Source organism: Caretta caretta, chromosome 4, assembly GCF_965140235.1.
Source record: "Caretta caretta isolate rCarCar2 chromosome 4, rCarCar1.hap1, whole genome shotgun sequence".
NCBI classification, from domain to species: domain Eukaryota; kingdom Metazoa; phylum Chordata; order Testudines; family Cheloniidae; genus Caretta; species Caretta caretta.
The window spans coordinates 122,137,465-122,165,061 of NC_134209.1; the positions used below are offsets into that span (position 1 = coordinate 122,137,465).

The window sequence follows — 27,597 nt, forward strand, 5'->3', positions numbered from 1 at the left end:
TTTTCCTCTCTTCACCTATGTTGCTTTCTAATTTGCACTTGAGGTGTGTCTGCCTGTTATTTCCACTTTTTTCTCCTTGCTAGTAAGGAACAATTTACATTTAACTGTAGTGATCATCATCTTAGACATTAATTTAATACATTGATGAATACAACTGCTGAATCTTTAATACCATAAATTAAAACATATTGTAATATTCTATTCCCGGTCTATAGGTGATATATGCTTTGAACACTAAAAATGACGAGCATGAGGCCAGTATACAGGCTCTTAAAGAAGCCCATCAAGAGGAAATTCAGCGCATCCTTGCTGAGACAAGGGAAACCATTCTCCAATATAAATGTAAAGTAGGAGAAGAGCAGGAGCTACGAAAGCATATTCAGACCCTTGAAGATACACTGGAGCAACACACAAGGCTAAAGGAGGAAACCTTAGCAGAATTTACCATGTGCAAGAAGCAGGTGGAAGAGAAGGCATTCAGAACAGAGGCAAAACATACTGAAACGATCATTACCCTTTCCAAGGAGATGCTAGATTCAAAGACAGACTTTGAAAACAAGCCTCAACATTTCAACCAGGAGTCCGAGAGCCTGGTAAATGAATGTAAGCCATTTAGGCAAGATAAATTGGATAAAAAGGAGACAATAGATGAAAAATGCAGCATAGAGTTGCGGGCTCTAATTAATGAAATGGAAAACCTCAAGAGGGAGAACCAGAAAATAACTGAAGAATATGCTCAGAAAGCCAGCAAACTACAAGCCTCTTACAAGAAAGAAAAAGAGACTTTGAAAAAAGCCATGCAGCAGTCAGTGGCCGATACACAGCAACAGTGCCAGCAAAGAGCAACAGAGCAGAAGAAAAGCTCTGAGGCCCAGGAAGCTGCTTTGCAGCAGCAGGCGAAGAAGCTGGAAGCTGAGCTGGAGGTGAAAGGCCAGAAGATAAATGAGTTGAAGAAGCATTCCCAGAAGCTGAAGGAGAAGATGCAGGTAGAATGGGAGATGCTGATCCATCTGCCTATAAAGTAGCAAATTACTAAATCTTTAAAATTCTGTTTTATAAAAGCGTTTTTTCTTTCTATAAATAGCCCTTTGAGTTAAGTGCTTTGTAAGCACTAGAGAAGTGTAAGGCAAGAGGGAGAAACTTAATTAACTGACAGAGTTTCGGAGACAATTAAGAATCCATTGGGGAGCCTTCCGGAACAGCACCCTCTCTTAAAGCTGTAGATGATGCGTGGGGGAGAGAGGTGAACCTTGTGCCTTGACTGAAAACTTATCCTCCCCTCAGCTGCCAGGTGAAGGGGGCAGTAATGTTGCCAAAGTGTGGCAGGGGGTATGCAAGGAATGGGGGACGGCAGCTGTGTATCCTCCCACCCTCTGGCCATCAGCAGCCCATCCACTTCAATATGAGGTGCATTCTTGGGTAGAGAGGCTAGCCAGCAAGACAGCAGGTTGGACCTCAGCTGCTTTATGTTGTATGCTCCTAGTCATGACCCTCAATTTAGGTAGCATTTAATAAAGCGTGCATCTTGGGAGATTCTGATACAATGATGATAATAGGCCGGATCACTTCCTCAATGGGGAATAATCTGTTGGAGGGGGCTCAAAAGGAGGAAATCTGGAAATCATAAGGATCCCCTCACAGAAATTCCCTCATACTGTTCCATTGGGGGTGCAGGAGCAGGGTTTACCTCCCAGTCAAGGCTCGGAACCTCACCGATTCCCAGGGTCCATGGGTGGCCAGGGCCAGACACAAGGAAGCTCCTTCCCCCTACGAGAGCGCTGGTGCCCTCTGTCCCCACCTCACTGACTGGCAGTACAGCTCTGAGTGAGCTGCACAAGCACAGACTCCTCCTTAAAGGTGGATCCCTGCTGACGGGGGGCTTCAAGAAAAAAAAAATGAGACAGCCCCAGGCCACATCACCTGTTCTTTGTGAATTCCACAAGGCCAGATGGGGAATGTGTCCAGACTCCACTGCCTCCCTCTCCCCCACACTCCAGAGAAGAGGGGGAGGATGATGCCACAGAGTTGGGTAAGCCCTTCCATCACACAGGGCGGGGGGATCCAGACACAAACCTTGGTTCAGCAAGATACTTAAGCATGTAGCTAACTTTAAGCAAGTGAGTAGTCCCATTGAAGTGACCCCTGCGGAACTTTTCTACATGCAACTCACTTACTTGAGCTGTGTTCAGGGTCCCGTATCTGTTCTTAAGAATGTAATATTTCAAATTTTAACTTTACAGTTAATTAAGTCTTAATTTACAGTTGCTAGAAGGCCTGTAGGATCTAGGCCCCCATTTGGCAAATCGCTTAAACTGAGTGCATGCTTAATCTTAAACAGCTGCTTAGCCCCACTGAAGTTAAAATTAAGCATTCACTTAAATGCTTTGCTAAATTTGGGCCTTGCTGAACTAGCTAATCTGAAAGAAGCAGAAGCTGAGGGATAGAAACAACACTTCCTAGAACCTGGTCCCAGAAATAAAGATTAGATTGTAATTATACACGTAATAGTACAAATATAAAAGACTTCATGCTACTGGTGTATGTGTACATGTTGCCTATAGTTTATGCATATTATAACATGCAACTGTTTTATATCTATTAGTTTTCCACATACCATAATAGTTTATGTATTGCTAGCAGAAACTGATTTAAATGGAAGAAAATGCAGTGTTTCTGGCATGCAATAAATAAATAAAAAAGGAACTGGAGGTGTCGAGGCAGTTTCAGGTCTTTTGCTTTTAGTTTCTGATTTAGGTATCAGCTGAATGGGGCTCAGGTTGAAATTACATTAGGAAGATCTGTTCTGAGGGCCAGATCCTCAGCCTGTGTAAATTGGTGGTGTTCCTGTGAAGCCAATGGAGCTATGCTGATTCACGTAAGCTTAGACTCTTGCCTTGAGTGTTGAAAGAAGAACTCTCACTTTGGGATAAATTTGGGGGAGAAAGAGAACAGTTACACAAAATGTAGTTTCCAATATTTTGTTAATATTTGTTTTCACATAAAAGCTCTCCTTCATAAGGTGGCTTTTTCTACTGTTACATATTTATGACTACCTTTCGCAAACACATACAAGATGACAAACTGTGAAGAAGAAATTTCTTTAGTCACAAATATCTCTGATCATTAGCAAATACTGGCAAGGAAAGCCATTAAATGCATTAAACATAAAAGGAAAAGGATGTTTAAGTGTGATGAATTTTCTATTTTTTCCTCAGTGCATGACAAGTGCTTGGAGACCTTTGGATGAAAGGCCCCATATTAGAGCAAATTTATTATTAATTATTATTATTATTATTTCAGAGCCAGTGCATGTGTGATGAAGCTGGTTTAAATAAAGTTCTAATCTCTCTAATAGATGTTGGAGGTATTGCAGTGCTTGACAGAGGCAAAACTAACTAGCTTACCTCTAAGTTTCCAAGGTCTGAGGCATCACTATATAGTAATGGTGACTGGTGACTGTTTGGTGACCTCTGCACCTTGAGAATAAAATGGACTATATGCAAGATGCCAAAGAAATAAGTGATATCCTATGATATTTTAGGACTTGGAAATACAGCTTAAGGAGTCTCAACAAGAGACTCTGGAGTCCCAAAGCACAGTGCAAAAACTGGAAGAAGAACTGACTGTAGCCAAAGAGAGGCTCATGCTCCAGGAGAATGAAATATTGAGTAACGCAGGTACGATGCTCATTAATGTCATTGTTAAATATTTCCCTTGCTAGTCAATCATGTTGTAAACTCCCAAGTGATGTATGTTGTTTGAAATGTAAATCTTACAACCGCAGAAGAAATGGAAACTGTACTGAATTCCCAAAGCAAAGCTGAGAAAGAAGTAGATGAACTGAAGAATCAAATAATGCAGCTGCAGCAAATGACCTCCACCAAACAAAGCCAAATGAAGAAAGGCAGTGAAGACACACAGGTGCTTACACAGGTATTTACTCCCAGACCTCTTAAGGCATGGTACCCCATCTAGGGCCTGATCCAAAGTGCATTGTTATTAATGGGGATCTTTCTTTTGACTTCCATGGACTTTGGATTACGTGTATAGGCCTCAGTCCTGCCAGGTACTGAGTGTTTGGCCCAATCCTGCAAAGCACTTAAACACACACTTGACTAGTTTGGTTGACTTCACTTGGACTACTCACATGCTTAAAGTGAGGCTTATACTTAAGTGCTTTCCTGGTTCAGGGCAGAATGCTCAATAGCTTGTAGGATCAAGCCCTTAAAAAGGGAGAGGATCAAGGCAGACTTCCTAAAGCTAAGATGCTGATTAATGTAAAAAAAGAAACTTTTCGATTCCATTTAGAAGCTTAACAACAAAAAGTTCAAATAATGAACTCCCACCAGTAAGGAGTTTATAGACCCTAATAGCTCCCTGATCACAATGCCTCCTGCTAAATTAATTATCCAATCCAAACTCTCTTTACCATGATCTGTTAGCTCCCCTTACTGGATTATTGCACTTGGATGTTAGAAAAACACACTTGGTGTGAGAAACATAGCGGGGACCAAATTCATGGTGGTATATCGCCATGAAAGTGCAGTTGTCCATGAGGAGATCTCTAATTTCAGAAGTAGATTGCAATATGAAAAAGTGTGAGAAGCTAGATTATAAAAGTTGTGTACAGTCCTGGAGCCTTAACATTTCACAGGAAGGGAGTGCTTTTTTTTTTTTTTTTTTACAAGAACCCAGTGTTGTCCAATGAAATTCACCTCAGAGGACAGGAAATCCCCTACAGAATAGGTGGACTGTTCAGGCTCCAGGACTTTATCTTGATTTTCTTATATTATAAGGCCACTGTATTTTATAGGCCATGGAAGCTGCAGCTACTGAAATAGAAGATATAAAGCAACGGCACAAAGAAGAACTTCATAAAATTAAACAACAGTCAGATGAGGAGAAAATGCGTTTGAAGGAGCAGCTTGTGAAGGGGTTGGAAGATCTTGTAAAGAAACACACAATGGAAATCAAAACTGCTCAAACCTCCATGGAAGCTGAAAGAAAAACATTGCAGAAGGTGGGGATGTTCTTCTATTAATAGATACTCTGATTCATCTGTTTTTAATCTCATTGGTCATAGTAATTTTCATTATTCTAACTGGAGGCACTTTGAGTTACTTTGAGTTACCTCTGAAACCTAGAAAATGAAAGGATTTCGTTGCTGCATTTCTGTTCTAAAAAGTGAACTGAACTGGTGGTTTTTCTAAGAAAAGCTTCACAGTCAAAGTGAATTTATCCTTGATGTGACTCCTGTGTTCTTGGCAGTGCCTATGCTTGAATGCCTTGCCTGTGACAGCAATGTGATTAAATTAATGTCCATCCCAAGGGATAATGACCAGGGGTTGTATATTCCAATCTCAAATTTAAATTCATATGGATCCTTGCTATTCAAAACTCGAATAACATTGACCTACTCAATATTTACACATTTTCCAAACATAGAGCCCAATCCTGCAAGATGTTGATAACCTCCTGTAAGATAATAGAATTGAGAGGATTTAGCACCACTCTTCATTGGCTCCAGAGTGCAGTTCTGCAGGTCAGATGTTGCTGCTGACTGCAGGAACCAGTGGCCACCCAGGCACAGAAGAGACTAAATAAACTGATACTAATCTCCATACTTAATTCCAATCAGTAGGAGTAATTCTTGTCTTCCCTCAGATCCAAATAGGTTGCCTTGGTAACAACAGTAGTCATGGAAATACTGTAGGAGTCTATACTGCACTTTAATTTAAACTGTTGGCATAGCATTGGCACCCAGTCGCTAAAGAGATTCATCAGAGAGATGTAGTTTTTTGAGAAATAACCCTCTGCGATAAATTCTGCCCTTGTGTCCGTGGGTTGCACTCCCTTGGTTCAGTGAATTTGCACATTGCAAAGGCCTCGATACAGCAAAGCACCTAAATACATGTGTTAAGTCCATCCTAATTTAGCAGAGCACTTAAGCACCTGTTTAACTTGAAGCAGGTGCTTAAATCCCAATGGGACTTAAAATTAAGCATATACTTAAATGGCATGTTGAATCAGAGCCTAAATCAGAAAAGAATTTGGCCCTCTGTCTCCTAATGGGACTTGCTTATTTCTGTCTATAAGATATATAAGCAAAACTATTAGAGCACACAATACAGCAATCAGACCAACTGGTCTGGGTATCATTCACATCCTTGTTGGAGCTGCAAGGGCTTCCCTACCCTATTTTCTCTGCTTTTACACTTTTCTCCTTGGAGTTCCACTTCTGGTTAAGAATCACTGAGCACACATCCTTGTAAAGAGCATAAGGGAGGTTGCTGCTAAGCCACGTAAGGCACTCTGCCCTGCTTGTTAGCTGCTGAGTACCTTGTTTTGTAGTACTCTTAGCCCCTGCGAGCCTGGGGAGCAAAAGTCTGGGGATTGAACGCACGTTCTTCGATGTAACAGTGCAAAGCAGTTTGAGTTTTCATTTGTATTGTGAGTAACCCTAATTTTTAAACAGGATGGATTGACTTAAATCGCTTTGATTTAAATGAGATTTAAATCAGCAAGCAGAAAACTTTGATTTAAATAATCGATTTTAATCAAATTTTGCATGTGTACCTTTTAATTATTTTCCTAAAGAAAGATTGATTTGCAACTAAGTATAGCCTTTACACTAAATTTGGTGTTTCTTTTTGCTAACCGGTAGGATACCCTATATCTAATACACATCTGTTTAAGTAATTATTTAGCTTAACTTTTTACTAGATGGTGCTTTTTTTCCCTTGTGATTTGTGTCAAGCTCTATTTGGATGGAATTTCAAGTTAACAATGCAAAAAACAGCTTTTTAAAAATTAAATAAAACAACCTTAAATGCTGGATACATTAGAAAAAAAGTTTATCAACACGTTTTGCATTTAAAACTAACTGATTTTATTAAACAAAGGATGTATTATCTGTAGTTAGTGAATTGAACTGATTATTTTTGATCACCGTGTCCTTCATGAACTAGGAGATCACATTCTCTCACATCTAATTTTTATTCATAGATTGGTGAAAGAAAACAAGCTTTCCTGCTGTTTCAATTCCCAGTTGGTTTCTTAACTTTGAATGAACTTGTCATTGAACTGATCTAGCTGAATAAACTAATGAAAAAAATATTGTTTCTGAACCTACAGAAGAGGCCATTGATGTCAAAAGCTGGTTTAGCACTTCAGCAAACTTGGCTTCCAGTGCTTAGCCAGTGACTTCCACCCATTCAGTAGTTTGATTTTGTTTAAAACTTGGCAACAAACATGTACTCTTTAATATTTATTGTAGTTATTTAAATTATTTCATGTATTATAATAAGTTTAGGCCTCAACAAAAGTTGTCAGTTTCAAATTTAATTTTAAATAAAACTGCATTTAATTTAAATAAAAAAAATCCAATTTAAATTAAAAAGCCCTTCAATTTTTTTATTTTAAAAAAAATCATAGTTTTTCTACGCTGTTTTTTTAAGGGGCCACAGCCTGGCCCCCTTTAATGTGTGTGCACATTTGCATGTGCAAAACATCTGCATACATACTCTCATTAATAATAATATATATCTATATTACAATAGCATTCAAAGGCTCCAGTGAAGAGCTGGACCCCATTGTGCTAGGTGCTGTTCAAATTTTTTTTGAAGCACTAATACATGTGCATGCAGCAATAGAGTTTAAATGCACAAAATCTCATTTGTCAAAAAGGGAACTGTGTGTGGAAAATTCCATCCCCTGACCATGAAAGTGCAAGTATTTGAACAGGGCGTGTCCAGGTGTTTGAACAGGCAAAGTTGTGCTCACACAAAGGGAAGCCTTCTTCTGAAAATCCGACCCCTTATTTTTGAATAGCACGTATCTATGTGAGCAATCTCATGTGTATGCCAAATGGCGCTGGGAAAAGCCACAGGACGTTTTCTGTGTGCACAATTTAAACTTCCAGGTTCAAATGTGAGTTACTTTTTTTGTCAATGATAAATGCACAGATATAGATACTGCTTGTAGGCATCTTCCATAAACAGTAAAACAAAACTTGTTTTTGTCAAATAATATTTTTCACTGCTACTGTTACTTCTGTCCCAGGATCTAATGAGTTAAGTCCCTCAACAGCTTCATGAGGTAGGGAGAGATGATAATATTCCCATTTTCCAGCTAGGAAAACAGACATAGAGAGGTTACATGCCAAAGCTCACACAGAAAGCTTGTGTAGATTTCTGATCCTCAGTGCTTTAACCACAAGACCATTTGTTCTTCTCCTTTTCTTTTAAAACTAATTTTGTCTATTCCAACTCTCTTCTCAGTTCTCTGTTAATCTCTGTCTGCCAGTTCACAGCACCTCCACACTGTGAATTGGTGCTAGATTTCCATTTGTTTGTTAGCTATGAGGAATCCCCATTACTCCACGGTCTTTACTTGTGTTTGCTAACCTTGTACCTTCCTTTTAATTATATTACTTGTCTCTTTAGGAGTTTACATTCACATTCTGTTATGTTGAATGCTTTTAAGTCATTCTGCTTTAAACATTATAGACTTCTATTGGGGCTGAAGTTCATAGAATTGGCATCTTCACCTTCCTCCTCCCTTCCCCCCAACCTCCTGAAGTGGTCTCTCAAGAGCTGCTGGAGAAATGTTTTCAGTCAGCAGGTTGACACAGATGAGAAGAGCAAGAATGCAAATGAGCTTCAAATAACAGATTGCCCAAGGAAATATTTAGGAGTTGCATATTCAGTCTTTCTATAGCAAATGAGCACTCTAAATGTGCAGGTATTCAGACACTCAGGGGTACATGTTCAGCTCAGAGCACAGGGAGTTAGATGAGTTAAACTGGGTAAATCCCCACCTTCTGCTTTGACAATGATGTGTACAAAGTTGTGCATGCCCTGAAAGGAGATTTAATTAACTATAAAAGCATTGGATTGACGACCCTAGACACTGAAATCCTCCATCCATTGAGCAGATACATCATGGGCAGCATCACTGCAAGCTTCCAGTCACTCTCCTGCCAATGGGCATCAACCTTGAACTGGAGGGACAGTTTCTAAGGGTGAGAGATGGCAGTTCAATCTTCATTTAATTTTTGATTTCTCCACTGGGGTTGTCATTAAGGTTGCAGTTGTAATGGTGATTTCTGAGATGTGCATACCTTTCCACTAGAAACTCTACTGAGATTATCAGTCATCAGACTTTGATGATATAGTAAATACATGTTTAAAAATGTGATGGATGGTTTTTACATTAATACAACTTTAACCCTTCTTGAACATAGAAGCAATATCAGACAAGTGTCATCTACCCACTGCAGTTTTAATACTCCAAGCTGCTTTTTGGTGGAAGATTCAGACCACAGCCAGTGTAAGCCTATGCTGATCACAGAAACAGAACAAAACACTTAGATGACTCTGTAATTAATGTAAGGAGAGACACTACAGGAGAGCAGTATCTATTATTGAATAAACTGTTATGGCTATGCAGAATGCATGGAGGCAGCCTTGCTGAATCTGAAGAGACACGACAGAGTGTGAATCCTGAAACTAAGTCGTGAGAAAGTGTATCTGATTTCTTCAGCTGAAATTCCCTCGCGCCCTCACATGGAAATCCTCACCACAATTCAGTTATGCTGGAAGCATCATCAGGGTCAAGGATAACAGTTTCTAATGGGTTGTTTGTAGGAGACTTGCACTCAATGATTTTTCCACATAAAAGTTGCTTGCAAAGTAATGAGATATGATTTCATAATATTGATTAATAATTATATTTTCTAAAATGCAGAAATTAGTGACCGAACTCCATTATCTATTAATATGCATTCTCTGCCAATGCTTTTGCAATCCTTTGCTAAGGGACAATGTGGTCTAGCTCTGGTCTGACTTCCAGTCAAGACCATTATTTTAAGCTCTCCTACGGATTCACTCTGTGACCTCAGCCAAATCACTTCCCTTCTCTGTCTCTGTTTCATCATCCAACAGCACTTAGATACTACAGTGAGAGGTGCAACAGAAAACCCTAATTAAAACCCTAGATCTAAAATGGGGACAAGGATACTTAACTTTCTTTGCAAAAAGCTGTGACAATCCTTGGATGAAAAGTGCCATTCACGTGCTTAAGTATTATTATTAGCTTTCATAGAACTATATGGACTCCTGTGATCTGCCTCTGTTCATGTTCCTGAAACATATTGTCCATACCTCTTCCACCCTACTGAGACACTTCCTTTCCTTCCTTCTATGATGTATACTCTGGGCATGCTCCTGCATGTTTGTAATTTTTTTAATTTACTTTTAGGAGGTTCAGATACAGTTAGAGGAATTAAGAAAGAATGCTGAGAATGAAATAAAGCAGCTAGAGAAGGAGAAAGAAGCCCTAAGTAGGAAACTTCAGGACTCTTCACTTGAGGTATGCTGGGCATAAATCCACTGTGATATTAAAAGGACTCTTAATTTTTCTTCTCATTCGAAAGATTTTTAATGAGATTCATAATCCTTGCTGTGTGCGATATCCTTCAAGGAAATTTGCAAAGACTATAGGTAGAAATATCAGAAATTATTATTTTTAAATGTCAACAAAGATTTTAACAAAATGATATTAATTTTCACTGAGCTTCATATAGGCTTACTCTTTTTTTGTTGTTGATTTTTGTTTTTTGTTCCATAGCTCTCTAATGAGAAATTTGACTTAATGAGGGCAAGATTTTGACTTGGACTATGTGCCCATGCAAGAGGGGAATAAGAACCTTACTAGCTCCCCTATATGGGCTCCCCCAGATCTTGGATCCAGGTGCCTAGAAGTAACCTGCTTACTCATTCCATGGAGCACATGACGGAGAGGGGAAAGGAATGGATGGAACTTTGGCTCTATCCTCCATGCTCACTAGCCAGAGTAGCTGAGCTTGCATGGGATAGATAGTAATTTACTGCTGGTATAGGGCAGCAATTAGTCCCACCCCTCTCCCAGGAAAGAAAAGGATGCAGGGGAGGAATTGGGACCCAGAGGTATGTCTCTGAGTCATAGTGTCTCTGAGAGTGCTGCAGCTTACACACCAGGCCTTGCTAAGGGCTGTGCAAAGTCACAGTGTATCCCTAATCCATTTTTAGCATAGAAGTGTCTATTCTAATACAGAATCCAGCTGAAAAATAAGTCTGAGACATGTTAAAATCCAGATGATGCCTTTGTAGCACTTGTGTATAATCTATGGGCTAAATAATATGCATTTGCCAAATAAGTATATCTGTCAAAATGTTTATCCTATGGAGTATAATGACTGAAGGTTCGATAAATAATTTGCCTGTCAAAATAAAAACAGAACCCTCATGAAAGCACTTCTTTACCCAGAGAAACAGTACATCTATAAGGATGCTGACAATTGTGAATTTTGATCTACATAAATCTGGAAGGCATTTTTATCTTCTCCCAGCTTTCTCCCTTGCATCAGCCAGATCTCTTAGGGAAATGTTACCTGTTTTAAAACTTTCCATACATAATATTTCCTTTTCATATGCTACTCAGAGATTTTTGCCTGTGAGCATTTTTAATATTTTATCTCACAGGAAACAAGCTGTCAGAGGCCAGGAAATTCCTTGTTCTCATCATATTATAAGTGAATTCAGTGCAATGGTGACATGCACTGATGATGCTCAACACCATATTTGCTTTTCCATCTCATTACATTTGATGTCCTGCCCAGAATAACAAATTAACTGACCTGTAACTTGCTTCTCTGGGATTACATTAAAGATAAGCAGATGGGTTTTGGGGAACGGGGAAGTTTTCATCTGTCGTTGTTGTTGTTCTCGCCTGCCAACCTAGGTTTTAAGGCTTGACGATTTTATCAGGCAAAATCAGGACATTCCCAGATACAAAGAATTTCTTCACTCTCACTCCAGAAAAAATCATGAGAGGCAACAGGAATCAGATAGCCCACGCTACGGAATGAGTGAGGCACAGGTAGGACCTGTTGATTTTATGTTGCAATTTAGGTTTCCCATCACACTGTATCCTCCGTTTCACCACTTCTAAACCGTTTCACTTCCAGCACAGGGGGGTGGGCCAGTGGGAGCACTCATGACACCACTTGCTGCCAACCAAAACATTCTGTCTCAGCTGGTACTTACAGACTCAAGGTGGTCATAATAAACTCTGTCTTCTTGACTTACTATAATTCAGTGTACAAAGACACAGAAAACATAGGGTTCCATTGCCCTGAATGAAGGGGAACTGCACATTCCAACATCAAACAGTTGTCTTGTGGGCCTTCTACTAATTTCCTAGTGTTATCAACTGAGAATATAACTGTAATCTGAACTCCATCTAAATCCTTTTTGCTTCAGTTTCTCTCTGTTTGCCTCTTGGCGCCCCTGTAAAAAGACTGCCTGTGGATGATACATACATTTTGACGTATTTCAGATTGTCTTTTTGTGGCTTCCAGGGTGCCTGATGCAATACGGTGCGTCATTTGGGAAGCCAGAAGTCACAATACTCTTTGTGCCTTTCTGTCATCCTGCAAAAATACACGTATTCTTAGTACATTCAAAGTTGAGAGGTTCTTCCTTACCATGAAATAATGTCACTCTCAAACAATGCTTGAATATTATAATGATAATAAGCGTTGATTGCTTTTGGAAATCATCAGTTGTCATAATAATTCTGTGCATTCATAGAGTACCTTCCATGCAAAGATCTCAAAGAACTTTATAAACAATAATTATTTAAAACGTACCTGAAAATAAATATTATTGTCCACATTTTACTGATGGGGAAACTGAGGCAGAGAGCCATTAAGTGACTTTTTCAAGGTCACAGAGGAAGTCTTACTGGCAATACAGGGAATGTAGCCTAGGTCTCCTGACCTCCAGTCCTGTGGTGTGGTTATGAAATCATTGTAATCTCAAGAGACATATAAGAAAGGCCATACTGGGTCAGACCAATGGTCCATCTAGCCCAATATCCTGTCTTCTGACAGTAGCCAATGCTTGGTGCTTCAAAGGGAATGAACAGAACAGGGCAATCACTGAGTGATCCATCCCCTGTCGTCCACTCCCAGCTTCTGGCAGTCAGAGGCTAGGGAACCCAAAACATGGGGTTGCATCCCTGACCATCTTGGCTAATAGCCATTGAACTCCATAAACTTCAATAATTCTTTTTTGAATCCAATGATAGTTTTGGCCTTCACAAATTTCCCTGGGAATGAGTTCCACAGATTGACTGTATGATATGTGAAGAAGTTCCATTCACTAGGTTGTAAAGTCATCCATTCATCTGCAAGTTCTGGCGTAGAGAAAAGGATTTCCTATGAAAGGATATGTGGATTCTTGATATCGCTCTGTAAATTGCTTGTCTAGAACCATCATTTCTTGGCACAATTGCCCAAGGATTGAGGTCCAATCAACTGATAATACTACCCTTTCATATGCACTGAGTATTCACAGCCAGGAGACCACTGTGTACTGTATGAACAGTATTGTGTTTTGCTAAAGACATGATTCCCAGCTGGAAACACTAAAATAGCTCAGTCTTGAGCTTCTGCCTCGAAGGTTAAGCAGTGTGCTATCACTAATCCAGTTCTAACCTAGACACAATTTCAGACCTAAAAATAGCTGCATAAGGCACATTTGTGGTTGGGTTGAAGTAGTGAGAGTGTTGTGCAGAGTGGAGGGAAGCGTTATAATTAAATCTCACTCTGGATGCTCCTGAAAACACAATATTGATATACCACTGAGATTTTCTAGGTAAACTAAATAAATCAAATTCTTGCCTCTTCTCACTCTCAGAAGGAAGCATGTGGGAAATGGACTAAAATAAAATTCTAAAGCTTAGGCATATTTGGTCATCTCCTTAAAGCTTTAGGAGCTTTCTCCATATGTACTAAAGTGCAGGAGCTGATATTACAAGATACATAGCATGGAAGGGCAGGGACCATCTTTTCATGTTATATGCATGGACAGCACTTAGCACAGTGCGGTCCCCTGATCCTCGTTCGAGGTACCTGAGGTACTACCAGAGTACACATAATAATAATGGCAACGTGGTAACCCATCTTGGTTTCCCCATTTAGGAATTGCCCTGAGTATTGATGGGGTGAACCTGTGACCTTAAATGAGCCTGAAATAACTTTGGAGCCAGCAAAACAACATCACATGGTGCATCCGATGAAGTGAGCTGTAGCTCACGAAAGCTCATGCTCAAATAAATTGGTTAGTCTCTAAGGTGCCACAAGTACTCCTTTTCTTTTTGCGAACATCACATGGTGACACTGTGTCACTATGTTGTGATGTTTTGTCTAACATGGTGCCATTTTGATGCAATATCATCATATTGTGAGTGAAACATTGCAACATCATGGTGTCCAAATTTGTCTCACTGACAGGGCTGAAAGTAAAGGGCCTCGGCCAGAAGGGGCAGAGCTGGGGGGGTCAGCCTCCCCTAGCTAGCCCTTCAGCGCTGCCTGGCCCACGCCGCCCAGGCCTCCAGTAGCAATTTAAAGGGCCTGGGGCTCTGGCCGCTGCTGCGGTAGCAGCGGCTGGGAGCCCTGGGCCCTTTTAAATCACCAGGCCCCAGGGCAGCTGCCCCTCCCCTCCACCCGCTCTGGCAGACCTTGGGGGGGGGGCAAAAGGGGCAATGACATTAAAGTGCTGCCATGCAAGTGGTTTAAGGACCCTATCAGCAGGGCCACTGACGTGGGGGAGGGGGTGCAAAAGGCTTAGTGACATCAAAGCGTTGCCGCGGCAGTGCTTTAATATCGGCTGTGTACGGGCCCATACCGGCAGCCACTTCTTACCGGTACACCGTACCGGCCCGTATTGGCCCACTTTCACCTCAGCTCACTGAACACATTCTCAAAAGTGGCAATTCTAATATGAATGCATCAGAAGGCAGTTTTAAGTCTTCCAAATGAATGCAGCCCCTTACAATAGGGATAGCAAGAAGAACATCAAATTTTCTTTGTAATCAGGTAGCTAGTACAGTAAGCCAAATGCTTCTCTTTGATTGCAAGAGCAGAGCTCAGCCCTGATATTTCACTCTTCTTACAGGCACCAGAAAGAAGGAAGGTCCAGGAATTAGGGCGCTAGCTAGCACTTAGGAGACCCAAGTTCAATTTCCTACTCCACCATAGACTTCCTGTATGATCTTGGGCAAATTGATTAATCTCTTTGTGTCTCAGTTCACCATCTGTAAAATGGGGATAACAGTACTTTCCTCCTTCACAGGAGTGTTGTGAGGATAAGTACATTAAAGATTGTGAGGGGTTATGATAAGGTGATGGGGACCATATAAGCCACTTAGAAAGATACAAATCTTTCACTGGTGTCTAGCTGTTTAATTTATCCATACAAGACATTTCTAGTGCCCCCCAAACCTTGGCAAATAGGGATTTCCACATGTGTAGAGAGAGCAGAATATGGATTGAAAGAAATAAACCCATTTTCCCAACAAAGAGATCCTAGTTATGGTTAGAAAAGGATAAGACTTCTGAGGAAAACTGAAATATTTTAAAAGTTTTATAATTCATATTCTTTCTATACCACACTGGATGTTTTATCAGTCATTTTCTCTTTTCTTTTTTTTTTTTGTGGGGGAGAGGGCAGGGGAGAAGGTTGGGAGGCAAAGTCAGCTGTTCTTAGAGGGACAAATGCAAGCATACTGTGAGAAAAAGACCTTAATATTGGTGAAAAAATGATATTAATGAAACTATTTGTTAGGTCATTGGTTAGGCCATTACAAAGTTGTCTGTGTCTTTATGGAATATTAAGATATATAGCTACAAGTATGTTACAGCCAGGATATTTGAAAATATAACACTACATAGTATGATTAGCTAGTTATGACACAAAATATTCAAGCTAATCAAAGAAATTCCATGAGGTTTCTATCACCATGGAGACAAGCCAAATGTCCGGAAGTTTCCCCTCCTTAGTCAGAAAACAATGTTCATTACCCCTAAGTGTCTCATCTAGACACCCCCATCTTATATAAATATCGGTTTGATACAAATGTCAGCCTTATCTCAAGACAAACAATGTAAAACATTCACGTTTTAGGAAGAGACCTGCTTTTGAAAAGAAATGTAGGGTTGAATTATCAGAGCAATAAATCTAGGGGTAAAGTGGGCTTTTTCACCCTCCGAAGAGAAATTTCTAAGTAAATCCACACAACAAAGTCTATAAATATCTCTGTTGAAATGAATTTTTTAATTACCCTAAAATCTTCATTCAGAAAAGCTTATAGGAAATATATGTGTACTTGGAAATGTTTTAAACCTTTTGTTTATTTCTTAAATGAAATGTCAAACAACTTTGTGAAATACATGTTTGCAAATATGTTAGCTAAATTCAAAGCTCCTAATACCATAGCTTTATAAATGGTTGTCAGGGTTCCCTCCCCACTCTGAACTCTAGAGTACAGATGTGGGGACCCACATGAAAGCCCCCTAAGCTTATTTCTACCAGCTTAGGTTAAAAACTTCCCCAAGGCACAAATTCTTTGTCCTTGGATGGTACGCTGCCACCACCAAGTAATTTAGACAAGAATCAGGGAAAGGACCACTTGGAATTCCTATTCCCCTAAAATATCCCCCCAAGCCCTACACCCCATTCCTGGGAAGGCTTGAGAATAACATACCAACCAAATAGGTAAACCAGATTCTTAAAGAACAGAACTTTATTATAAAGAAAAAAAAGTAAAAGAAGCACCTCTGTAAAATCAGGATGGAAGGTAACTTTACAGGGTAATCAGATTCAAAACACAGAGGATTCCCCTCTAGGCAAAACTTTAAAGTTACAAAAAAACAGGGATAAACCTCCATTTTAGCACAAGGAAAATTCACAAGTTGAAAACAAAAGGTAATCTAATGCGCCCTGCCTTATTTACTTACTTTTTTTGCAATGTTGAGACTCGCTTTAGGATGGTTTATAGGAGAAGGAGTTTTCTGACCTCGTGCTTCTCTGCTTCCCAAGAGAACACACACACAAAGAGCACAAACAAAGCCTTCCCTCCCTTCCCCCCCACCCCAGATTTGAAAGTATCTTCTTTCCCCATTGGTCCTTTTGGTCAGGTGCCAACCAAGTTATTTCAACTTCTTAACTCCTTACAGGTAAGGAGGAATTCTAGGCTACCCTTAGCTGTATGGTTATGACAATGGTAAAATGCTTTATGTACTGACATAGGATCTAGAGACCTTGCTGAACTAATTAGTAATGTAAGAAGACATTTAAGAGTAGAATATTTAAATTAATGGGGAATTGATTAATTAATTAATTCCTGGCAGTGGGCAAACAACTCCCTCACCCATCTGAGGAAGACACAAAGAATCATCTCTCCAAAAATTGTTATAAAGAATTAATAACTCGTTAAATAACTATTTAAGCAAAAGACTTTCTGCGAATTATTTAATTTAAAAAAACTGTTTTGAGAGCCAAACACTTGGCTCCTATAAAGAATAGGAGTGTTTGGACTCTTTAAAAACAAAATTTCATTTCCTGACAAATTCTAATAAAATGGAAGGAATATCTCAGAAAGTGAACCGAATAAACCGAATAAACTCAGTTTAAAAGTTGTCTGATGCTGTCCTGCCACAAGAATAACAAAGGCAATTAGATGAGTATTCAGGAGCTATAGGTGTCACCTAAGCCAATCCCAAAGGCACAGAGCCAGTGAAAGAGTGACAGCAACCGACTTTGAATCTAAACAAACCTGGAAAAGGTGTGTTTTCCTACAGTTCCATGGAATTAGGAAGGAGAAGAGTATAAAAAAACTCTGAAGTGAACACCCCTCACACACACACCTGCTCTGCTACTCTGCTTAAACAGCAAGCACGCCACAACTTATCCTGTCAATCTCTACAAGCAAGCTACCAGAGACACACAAGAAAAACAAGTATCGGGGGTAGATGTGTTAGTCTGTATCCACAAAAACAACAAGGAGTCGGGTGGCACCTTAAAGACTAACAGATTTATTTGGGCATAAGCTTTTGTGGGCTAGAACCCATTTCATCAGATGCATCCGATGAAGTGGGTTCTAGCTCACTAAAGCTTACAAGAAAAACAGAAGACTCAAGAAGAGAACAATCCAAGGACAACCTCCCCAAGAGTTGAATGTGGATTGGTGAGAAAAAGTTAACTAATACACTGTCAAGGGATTAGATTTAAAAACACTTGTAATGATTTTATTGGAATATTGAAATGCAATTGTAACTTAAAATATGAACAGTTTCTCTTGTTAATCACCAAATGGTTAGACCATGTATTCTTGGAGAGGGCTAAACATTAATAAACCAAGAAATAATGGGATTTAATTGGATTTTAGATTCTTTATATTGGTTAACTAGCCTAATTTAAGGTGACTCTTTAAATGGCTTCTTCTAAGTAACTCCTTTTGATTTCATAGTATTCAGTTAAGATTGCTTACTTTCTCATGTATAAACTAGCTGGTTATTATAAACTAAACAGGATCTACCTGCTTATAAACAAATTTGTTTGCTCAGCTATAGGCAGTTCAAGTATGAATGAATTCACAATAATTTTGGGAAATGAAACAATATACTTTGGGATTAAATTTACCAGATGAAGAACACCTAAGAGTCGAGTTCACTCTCGATGGCATCTCTCCCAAAACTCTGCACAGAGAGGCACACAGGTGCGATTGTAATGGAAATAACCAGTTTATTATTTGTGTTGTTTTGTTTAATGTTTTCTTTGCCATTCTTTAATGATAAAATAGCCATTGATAATTGTGATTCTGGTCTCAGTTACGGTGTCCCCTAAAAGAACCCCTGTGACTAAAATAGTGGGGGTCACACCCCTGAGTTGACACTAAGAGGAACAATAATCAGTAAGTGCTGGCCTATCACTTCTTGTTTCTCTAAACTTAAAATTACTTGGTATCCCACAATTTAAAATTACCCTCTTTACTCCACAATACTCTTAAAATTTGAAAATAATTCAGCAGCACATAGTAAACATACTGCTACTTGCTGTTGGAGCTGTGGAAAAGGGATTTGATGTATCTTTAGGTCCCTTAACACAAAGTCTTGTTGGATAGAAGTGTATGAATTATGGTATTAGGTCTACAACAGACTGTGCTTTCAAGAGGCTTTGTTTTGCAGTAGGATGGTATAAAATACAAAGTCATACAAGCTGTTGCTATTATTATTGTCTATTAATGCCAAATAAAATGAGCCAGATATTCAGCTGACGTAAATTGGCATAGCTCTTTTGACATCAGTAGAGCTATGCCAGTTTAAACCACCTGAGGGTCTGGCCAGATATTCTGAAGCAATGAAAGACTGCAAAAAGGCTGAACATAGCAAAACGATGGGGAGAGAGGGCATGCATTGGTGAATCTTGAAACCCCTTTTCGTGGCTTGAAAGATAAGAAAAAGAAGTTTAGTGGGATGTAGCCTTTGTTTCTGGACCTCTGTCTAAGATATTAGAAATAGTGGGGTGCATAATATATTCCTAAGAAAGCACATTCATCCCTGCTCCCAACTCCGTTTCTACAAAATAAAATATTTGAAATAGGAAATCCTTTTTCCATCCAATTTCCTCTTCATCCATTTTTCTCTGTGACCCTGCAGATTTACTGCTCAACCTGTTCCTAGTCAATGTGAACTTAATATTACCAATGTTTTGAACCATTAGTTTCCCCTTAGAGTCTGGAAGCTTTCTAACCTGGTACGCCCAGTTGGAGTTCAGATGTCCCTCTTCTTTTCTTCATATTTATTTGATTCACAAAAGGAAAAAGCACCCTGGGTTTTTTAATTGGAAAATACAAAGCCTGAATCCAAACACCTCATTTGAAAATTGTACTTTGATGCTTCCTCTCAGTGGTATTTGGGCCCAGAAAAAGAAATACGCTGTGGACTAAATTAATGCTAATGTGTGTTATGCCCAGCCCCACAGGAAAGTTAATATACCATTGACTATGGATATGTCTACATTGAGAGTTTACCCATGTCTTGGCTCATATGCATTTGTCCACATGTCAGTCAAACCTGCTGCCAGTCCACACTGCAGAGATGCACGTGTGCCATACCCTATGTAGCCATGTCCACAATGACACTATAGCTACTTGTTATTCCAAGCCTGTATTCATAGGTGTGCCTAATTGGGTACAGAATGTGAGCGAGGCCAAACAGCAAAAATTAAGATGTTTGTACACCAATGCGAGGAGCTTAGGTAACAAAATGGAGGAACTAGAGCTACTGGTGCAGGAAGTGAAACCAGATATTATAGGGATAACAGAAACATGGTGGAATAGTAGTCATGACTGGACTACAGGTATTGAAGGGTATGTGCTGTTTAGGAAAGACAGAAATAAAGGTAAAGGTGGTGGAGTAGCATTGTATATCAATGATGAGGTAGAATGTAAAGAAATAAGAAACCATGAAATGGATAAGACAGAGTCCATCTGGGCAAAAATTACATTGGGGAAGAAAACTACTAGAGCCTCCCCTGTGATAGTGCTTGGGGTGTGCTATAGACCGCCGGGATCTAATTTGGATATGGATAGAGCCCTCTTTAATGTTTTTCATGAAGTAAATACTAATGGAAACTGCGTGATCATGGGAGACTTTAACTTCCCAGATATAGACTGGAGGACAAGTGCTAGTAATAATAATAGGGCTCAGATTTTCCTAGATGCGATAGCTGATGGATTCCTTCATCAAGTAGTTGCTGAACCGACTAGAGGGGATGCCATTTTAGATTTGGTTTTGGTGAGTAGTAAGGACCTCATAGAAGAAATGGTTGTAGGGGACAATCTTGGTTCAAGTGATCATGAGCTAATTCAGTTCAAACTGAACGGAAGGATTAACAAAAATAAATCTGCAACTAGGGTTTTTGATTTCAAAAGGGCTGACTTTCAAAAATTAAGGAAATTAGTTAGGGAAGTGGATGGGACTGAAGAACTTATGGATCTAAAGGCAGAGGAGGCCTGGGATTACTTTAAATCAAGGCCGCAGAAGCTATTGGAAGCCTGCATCCCAAGAAAGGGGGAAAAATTCACAGGCAGGAGTTGTAGACCAAACTGGAGGAGCAAGCATCTTAGAGAGGTGATTAAGAAAAAGCAGAAAGCATACAGGGAGTGGAAGATGGGAGGGATCAGCAAGGAAAGCTACCTTATTGAAGTCAGAACATGTAGGGATAAAGTGAGAAAGGCTAAAAGTCAAGTAGAGTTGGACCTTGCAAAGGGAATTAAAACCAATAGTAAAAGGTTCTATAGCCATATAAATAAGAAGAAAACAAAGAAAGAAGAAGTGGGACCGCTAAACACTGAGGATGGAGTAGAGGTTAAGGATAATCTAGACGTGGTCCAATATCTAAACAAATACTTTACCTCAGTCTTTAATAAGGCTAAAGAGGATCTTAGGGATAATGGTAGCATGACAAATGGGAATGAGGATATGGAGGTAGATATTACCATATCCGAGGTAGAAGCGAAACTTGAACAGCTTAATGGAACTAAATCGGGGGGCCCAGATAATCTTCATCCAAGAATATTAAAGGAATTGGCACATGAAATTGCAAGCCCATTAGCAAGAATTTTTAATGAATCTGTAAACTCGGAGGTTGTACCGTATGATTGGAGAATTGCTAACATAGTTCCTATTTTTAAGAAAGGGGAAAAAAGTGATCCGGGTAACTACAGACCTGTTAGTTTGACATTTGTAGTATGCAAGGTCTTGGAAAAAATTTTGAAGGAGAAAGTAGTTAAGGACATTGAGGTCAATGGGACAAAATACAACATGGTTTTACAAAAGGTAGATCGTGCCAAACTAACCTGATCTCCTTCTTTGAGATTTTTTTAGACAAAGGGAACGCAGTGGATCTTTTTTACCTAGATTTCAGTAAGGCGTTTGATACCGTGCTACATGGGGAATTATTAGTTAAATTGGATAAGATGGGGATCAATATGAAAATTGAAAGGTGGATAAGGAATTGGTTAAAAGCGAGACTACAGCGGGTCCTACTGAAAGGTGAACTGTCAGGCTGGAGGGAGGTTACCAGTGGAGTTCCTCAGGGATCAGTTTTGGGATCAATCTTATTTAATCTTTTTATTACTGACCTCGGCACAAAAAATGGGACTGTGCTAATAAAGTTTGTGGATGGGAGGTATTGCCAATTTAGAGAGAGACCGGGATATCATACAGGAAGATTTGGATGACCTTGTAAACTATAGTAATAGTAATAGGATGAAATTTAATAGTGAGAAGTGTAAGGTCATGCATTTAGGGATTAATAACAAGAATTTTAGTTATAAACTGGGGACGCATCAATTGGAAGTAACAGAGGAGGAGAAGGACCTTGGAGTGTTGGTTGATCATAGGATGACTATGAGCCGCCAATGTGATATGGCCGTGAAAAAAGCTAATGAGGTCTTGGGATGCATCAGGCGAGGTATTTCCAGTAGAGATAAGGAGGTGTTAGTACCATTATACAAGGCACTGGTGAGACCTCACTGGAATACTGTGTGCAGTTCTGGTCTCCCATGTTTAAGAAGGATGAATTCAAACTGGAACAGGTACAGAGAAGGGCTACTAGGATGATCCGAGGAATGGAAAACCTGTCTTATGAAAAAAAGAAAAGGAGTACTTGTGGCACCTTAGAGACTAACCAATTTATTTGAGCATAAGCTTTCGTGAGCTACAGCTCACTTCATCGGATGTCTTATGAAAGGAGATTCAAGGAGCTTGGCTTGTTTAGCCTAACTAAAAGAAGGTTGAGGGGAGATATGATTGCTCTTTATAAATATATCAGAGGGATAAATACCGTAGAGGGAGAGGAATTATTTAAGCTCAGTACCAATGTGGACACAAGAACAAATGGATATAAACTGGTCATTGGGAAGTTTAGACTTGAAATTAGACGAAGGTTTCTAACCATCAGAGGAGTGAAGTTTTGGAATAGCCTTCCAAGGGAAGCAGTGGGGGCAAAAGACCTGTCTGGCTTTAAGATTAAACTCGATAAATTTATGGAGGAGATGGTATGATGGGATAACATGATTTTGGCAAATAATTGATCTTTAAATATTCAGTGGGCTGTGATGGGATGTTAGATGGGGTGGGATCTGAGTTACAACAGAGAATTCTTTCCTGGGTATCTGGCTGGTGAATCTTGCCCATATGCTCAGAGTTTAGCTGATCGCCATATTTGGGGTCGGGAAGGAATTTTCCTCCAGGGCAGATTGGAAGAGGCCCTGGAGGTTTTTCGCCTTTCTCTGTAGCATGGGGCACGGGTCACTTGCTGGAGGATTCTCTGCTCCTTGAAGTCTTTAAACCACGATTTGAGGACTTCAATAGCTCAGACATAGGTGAGAGGTTTTTCGCAGGAGTAGGTGGGTGAGATTCTGTGGCCTGCATTGTGCAGGAGGTCAGACTAGATGATCATAATGGTCCCTTCTGACCTTAATATCTATGAATCTATGAATCTCATAGTCCTTGGCGTCCTCTCCACATGGAGCTGCTCCAGTGCTACAACTTGTCTGTCTTTCCCGATCGCCTGTGCAGAAGTGCTTTCAGGTTGCCATACTGTAAAAATCAATTCTGGCTATGCAACCTGCTCAAATTCTCTCTGTTCCAGCCTGGGGACAAGCCATGATCAGCTGCCCCTGCTTGCAGGTGAATGGTTTGTGCAGTGGAATAGACATTCGGCGAGACACTGGATGGCATTTCATGAACAGTTTCATAAACACCAACTTTGATAGCAATGGCGAAGTGCCTGATGTGTGAGTTGTCAGGAGATCTAGACACTACCTGCTGGGAGAACCTGGGGCCTTACTTCCTCCTAATAATATCATTATCAATGGCATGTTGGTGCCTACCATTATTTTGGGGAACCTGATCCTGGCATGGCTCATGAAACCATATCCAGACAACACAGGACCTGGCAGAAGAAGGTTCAGTTACATGACCAGAAGTTGCGGGATGGTTGTGGAGTGTGGCTTTGGCAGGATAACAGTGAGATGGTGCAATTTACTGACCTCTTTGGGTGCCCTTGTGGGCAATGCTGGCCATGTGATTGCAGTCTGCTGCGCTCTCCACCACATCTGCAAGGTTAAAGGTGAACATTTTTATGGAGTGGATGCAAGACAAAACATCATTGGTCAGGGACAATCGCCAATAGGGGCTCTAACTTTGGGGAACGTAAATATTTTTGAAATACTAGAATGGAAAAAAGTGCTGTTCTAGTGGTGGGATCCTATCAACTTACGCAAGGGAGAGTTTTAGAAAACTGGCCATGGAACTGCGTATCCATTGAGCAGAGAGGCTTAGTGAGCTACCAGCATGGTCCAAGAAAATGTTCTCTTCCCAGAAATCTGAGAAATCATCCGGAATTTTTATTCCATGAAAAGTTTTCAGACATAATGTTCCCAGAGGGGAATGAAATCATGATGAAAATGAACCAAAGTTTGCATTATGAGGCATACCTCTAATGCCCAGTGGCTGAAGCAGGGTAGGGGGAAGTCTGGAGCAGAACTCAATTGTGCACAGGTTGTCAGGTAGCCGGGAGGTCAATCCATATAAGAGGCTGTCCAGGGCAATGGTCAGGTTTCTCACAGGGGTCAATAGCTGGAAGATCCAATCCAAGGGGCTGGGTCAGCGGATTAGGAATGCAAGGTAGCAGGGTAAGATCAGGCAAGGCAGCAGGGCAACAAGGTAGGCTCAGGCAAAGCAGCAAGGCAGTCCAGGCAGCAACCAGCAGATAATTGTCTGTTGCTCAGACACCTTCCTCCTCCTGTTGGGGCTCTATATAGTCCAGGTACCCAATGGAGTGCTGCCTGTCCATCCAATCAGGGACCTGGAGTGTAGTTGCTGTGCGTCTGTAGGCCTTGAGCACTACGGTTATTGGTCAGGAATGGCATTTCAGTGCCCTACTGTGGTGCAGCAGTTAAGGATGATGCTGGTGGGCATGTGTTTAATACTGGGATCTTGAGATAACCCCTATTCCCATCATGGCACCAAAGGAGCAGGCTTGTCTGGATGGACTCTGTGGAAGGCTCTGGCTTTTTCTGGAGGGTGCACATGATGGTTCCCAAGACCGCTCTTCCAGCCTGTATGCTTCCCAGTTGATGAGGTACCATATCTTCCCTCTTCATATCTATGAGTCTACATTTTGTGGACCAGGTATTTGCCTTGGACTTGTACTGGTGGAGGGGGAAGTTGTTTTTGTTGGGAAAAAGATTGTTGGAGAAGGATTTAAGGAGGGTGACATGAAATACAGATTGCACCTTAAGATATTGGGGAATTTGAAGTTTGAGGGTTACTTGGTTGATCTGCCTGCAGATCTGGTAGGGCCCTAGGTACTGTGGTCCAGTTTATGAATGGGTCTGCCTGTTTTGAGGCGCTTGGCCAATTTCCAGGAAATATACCCTGCACTGCTTCATTAAACCCCAGAACTTGCTATGGGTCCTGTTGTAGCACTCTGGTAAGGTTCTGTGAGTTTGGCTCCTGAAGGCAATGTGGGCTGTGAGGCTGCAGGAGATGTTCCCTTTTGCAGTCTTATGAGCTGTTCTTGAAGGGTGTGGTTTTCTGCACAAAGTTGGTCCATTATAAAGCTTGGTTTTCCACCTGCAGGCAAGTGATCTGCTCCTGGAGGCTCAGCATCCCCTGTGACTCTGCACCTGTGAATTTTATATGCTTTTTGGGTAGGACAATCCAGGGCAGAGACTGATGTGGTCTGAGAAAACTGTAATGCCTGGTGGCCAAGATGGCTAAGGGGCAGTCCAGAGCAGTAGTCAAGTGTGCACGGGTTGTGAGGTAGCTGGGAGGTCAATCAGTATCAGAGGCAGTCTGGGGAAATGGCCGGAGTTCTCACAGGGATCAGTTACCAGAAGGTGCAACCCAAGGAGCTGGGTTGGATCAGTAGGTTGGGGAGGTGAGGTGGGGCAAGGTTGCAGAGGAACAAGGTAGGGTCAGGCAGGAACCCACCAGGCAATAGTCTGTTGCTTAGACAGCTTCCTTTTCCTGTTGGGGTCTTTATGTAGTCCAGGTACCCAATGGAGTGCTGCCTGTCCATCCTATCAGGGGCCTGGGGAGTGGTTGCTGTGGGTCTATAGGCCTTTAGCACTAAGCCCTGGTCTACACTAGGACTTTAGGTCAAATTTAGCAGTGTTAAATCGATGTAAACCTGTACCTGTCCACACGATGAAGCCCTTTTTTTCAACTTAAAGGGCTCTTAAAATCAATTTCCTTACTCCACCCCTGACAAGTGGATTAGCGCTTAAATCGGCCTTGCCAGGTCAAATTTGGGGTACTGTGGACATAATTCGGTGGTATTGGCCTCCGGGAGCTATCCCAGAGTGCTCCATTGTGACCGCTCTGGACAGCACTCTCAACTCAGATGCACTGGCCAGGTAGACAGGAAAAGAACCGCGAACTTTTGAATCTCATTTCCTGTTTGGCCAGCATGGCAAGCTGCAGGTGACCATGCAGAGCTCATCAGCAGAGGTGACCATGCAGAGCTCATCGGCAGAGGTGACCATGATGGAGTCCCAGAATCGCAAAAGAGCTCCAGCATGGACCGAACGGGAGGTACGGGATCTGATCGCTGTATGGGGAGAGGAATCCGTGCTATCAGAACTCCGTTCCAGTTTTCAAAATGCCAAAACCTTTGTCAAAATCTCTCAGGGCATGAAGGACAGAGGCCATAACAGGGACCCGAAGCAGTGCCACATGAAACTTAAGGAGCTGAGGCAAGCCTACCAGAAAACCAGAGAGGCGAACGGCCGCTCCGGGTCAGAGCCCCAAACATGCCGCTTCTATGATGAGGTGCATGCCATTTTAGAGGGTTCAGCCACCACTATCCCAACCGTGTTGTTTGACTCCTTCAATGGAGATGGAGGCAACACGGAAGCAGGTTTTGGGGACTAAGAAGATGATGATGAGGAGGAGGTTGTAGATAGCTCACAGCAAGCAAGCGGAGAAACTGGTTTTCCCGACAGCCAGGAACTGTTTCTCACCCTGGACCTGGAGCCAGTACCCCCCGAACCCACCCAAGGCTGCCTCCTGGACCCGGCAGGCGGAGAAGGGACCTCTGGTGAGTGTACCTTTTAAAATACTATACATGGTTTAAAAGCAAGCATGTGAAAGGATTAATTTGCCCTGGCATTCGCGGCTCTCCTGGATGTACTCCCAAAGCCTTTGCAAAAGGTTTCTGGGGAGGGCAGCCTTATTGCATCCTCCATGGTAGGACACTTTACCACTCCAGGCCAGTAGCACGTACTCGGGAAACATTGTACAACAAAGCATTGCAGTGTATGTTTGCTGGCGTTCAAACAACATCCGTTCTTTATCTCTCTGTGTTATCCTCAGGAGAGTGAGATATCATTCCTGGTCATCTGGTTGAAATAGGGTGCTTTTCTTCAGGGGACACTCAGAGGTGCCCATTCCTGCTGGGCTGTTTGCCTGTGGCTGAACAGAAATGTTCCCCGCTGTTAGCCACAGGGAGGGGGGAGGGTTGAGGAGGTAGCCACGCGGTGGGGGGAGGCAAAATGCGACCTTGTAATGAAAGCACATGTGCTATGTATGTAATGTTAACAGCAAGGTTTACCCTGAAAGAATGTAGCCACTGTTTTATAAAATGTGTCTTTTTAAATACCGCTGTCCCTTTTTTTTCCTCCACCAGCTGCATG

At 41.2% G+C, this 27,597-nt stretch overlaps 1 protein-coding gene across 6 annotated transcripts in view; it reads left to right on the forward strand.

Annotated features, from left to right (window-relative positions):
• Positions 1-27,597, forward strand: part of FAM184B (family with sequence similarity 184 member B) — a 98,072-nt gene that overhangs the window by 43,943 nt on the left and 26,532 nt on the right. For 3 of the 6 annotated variants that reach the window (XM_048848767.2, XM_048848766.2, XM_048848770.2), the window contains 6 exons: positions 216-986; positions 3,542-3,677; positions 3,785-3,933; positions 4,814-5,020; positions 10,261-10,371; positions 11,782-11,919. In XM_048848767.2, coding sequence (XP_048704724.2) covers positions 216-986; positions 3,542-3,677; positions 3,785-3,933; positions 4,814-5,020; positions 10,261-10,371; positions 11,782-11,919 — 1,512 coding nt within the window. The remainder of the gene's footprint in view (positions 1-215; positions 987-3,541; positions 3,678-3,784; positions 3,934-4,813; positions 5,021-10,260; positions 10,372-11,781; positions 11,920-27,597) is intronic. The other 3 variants (XM_075128017.1, XM_075128018.1, XM_048848768.2) reach the window with 2 other exon arrangements.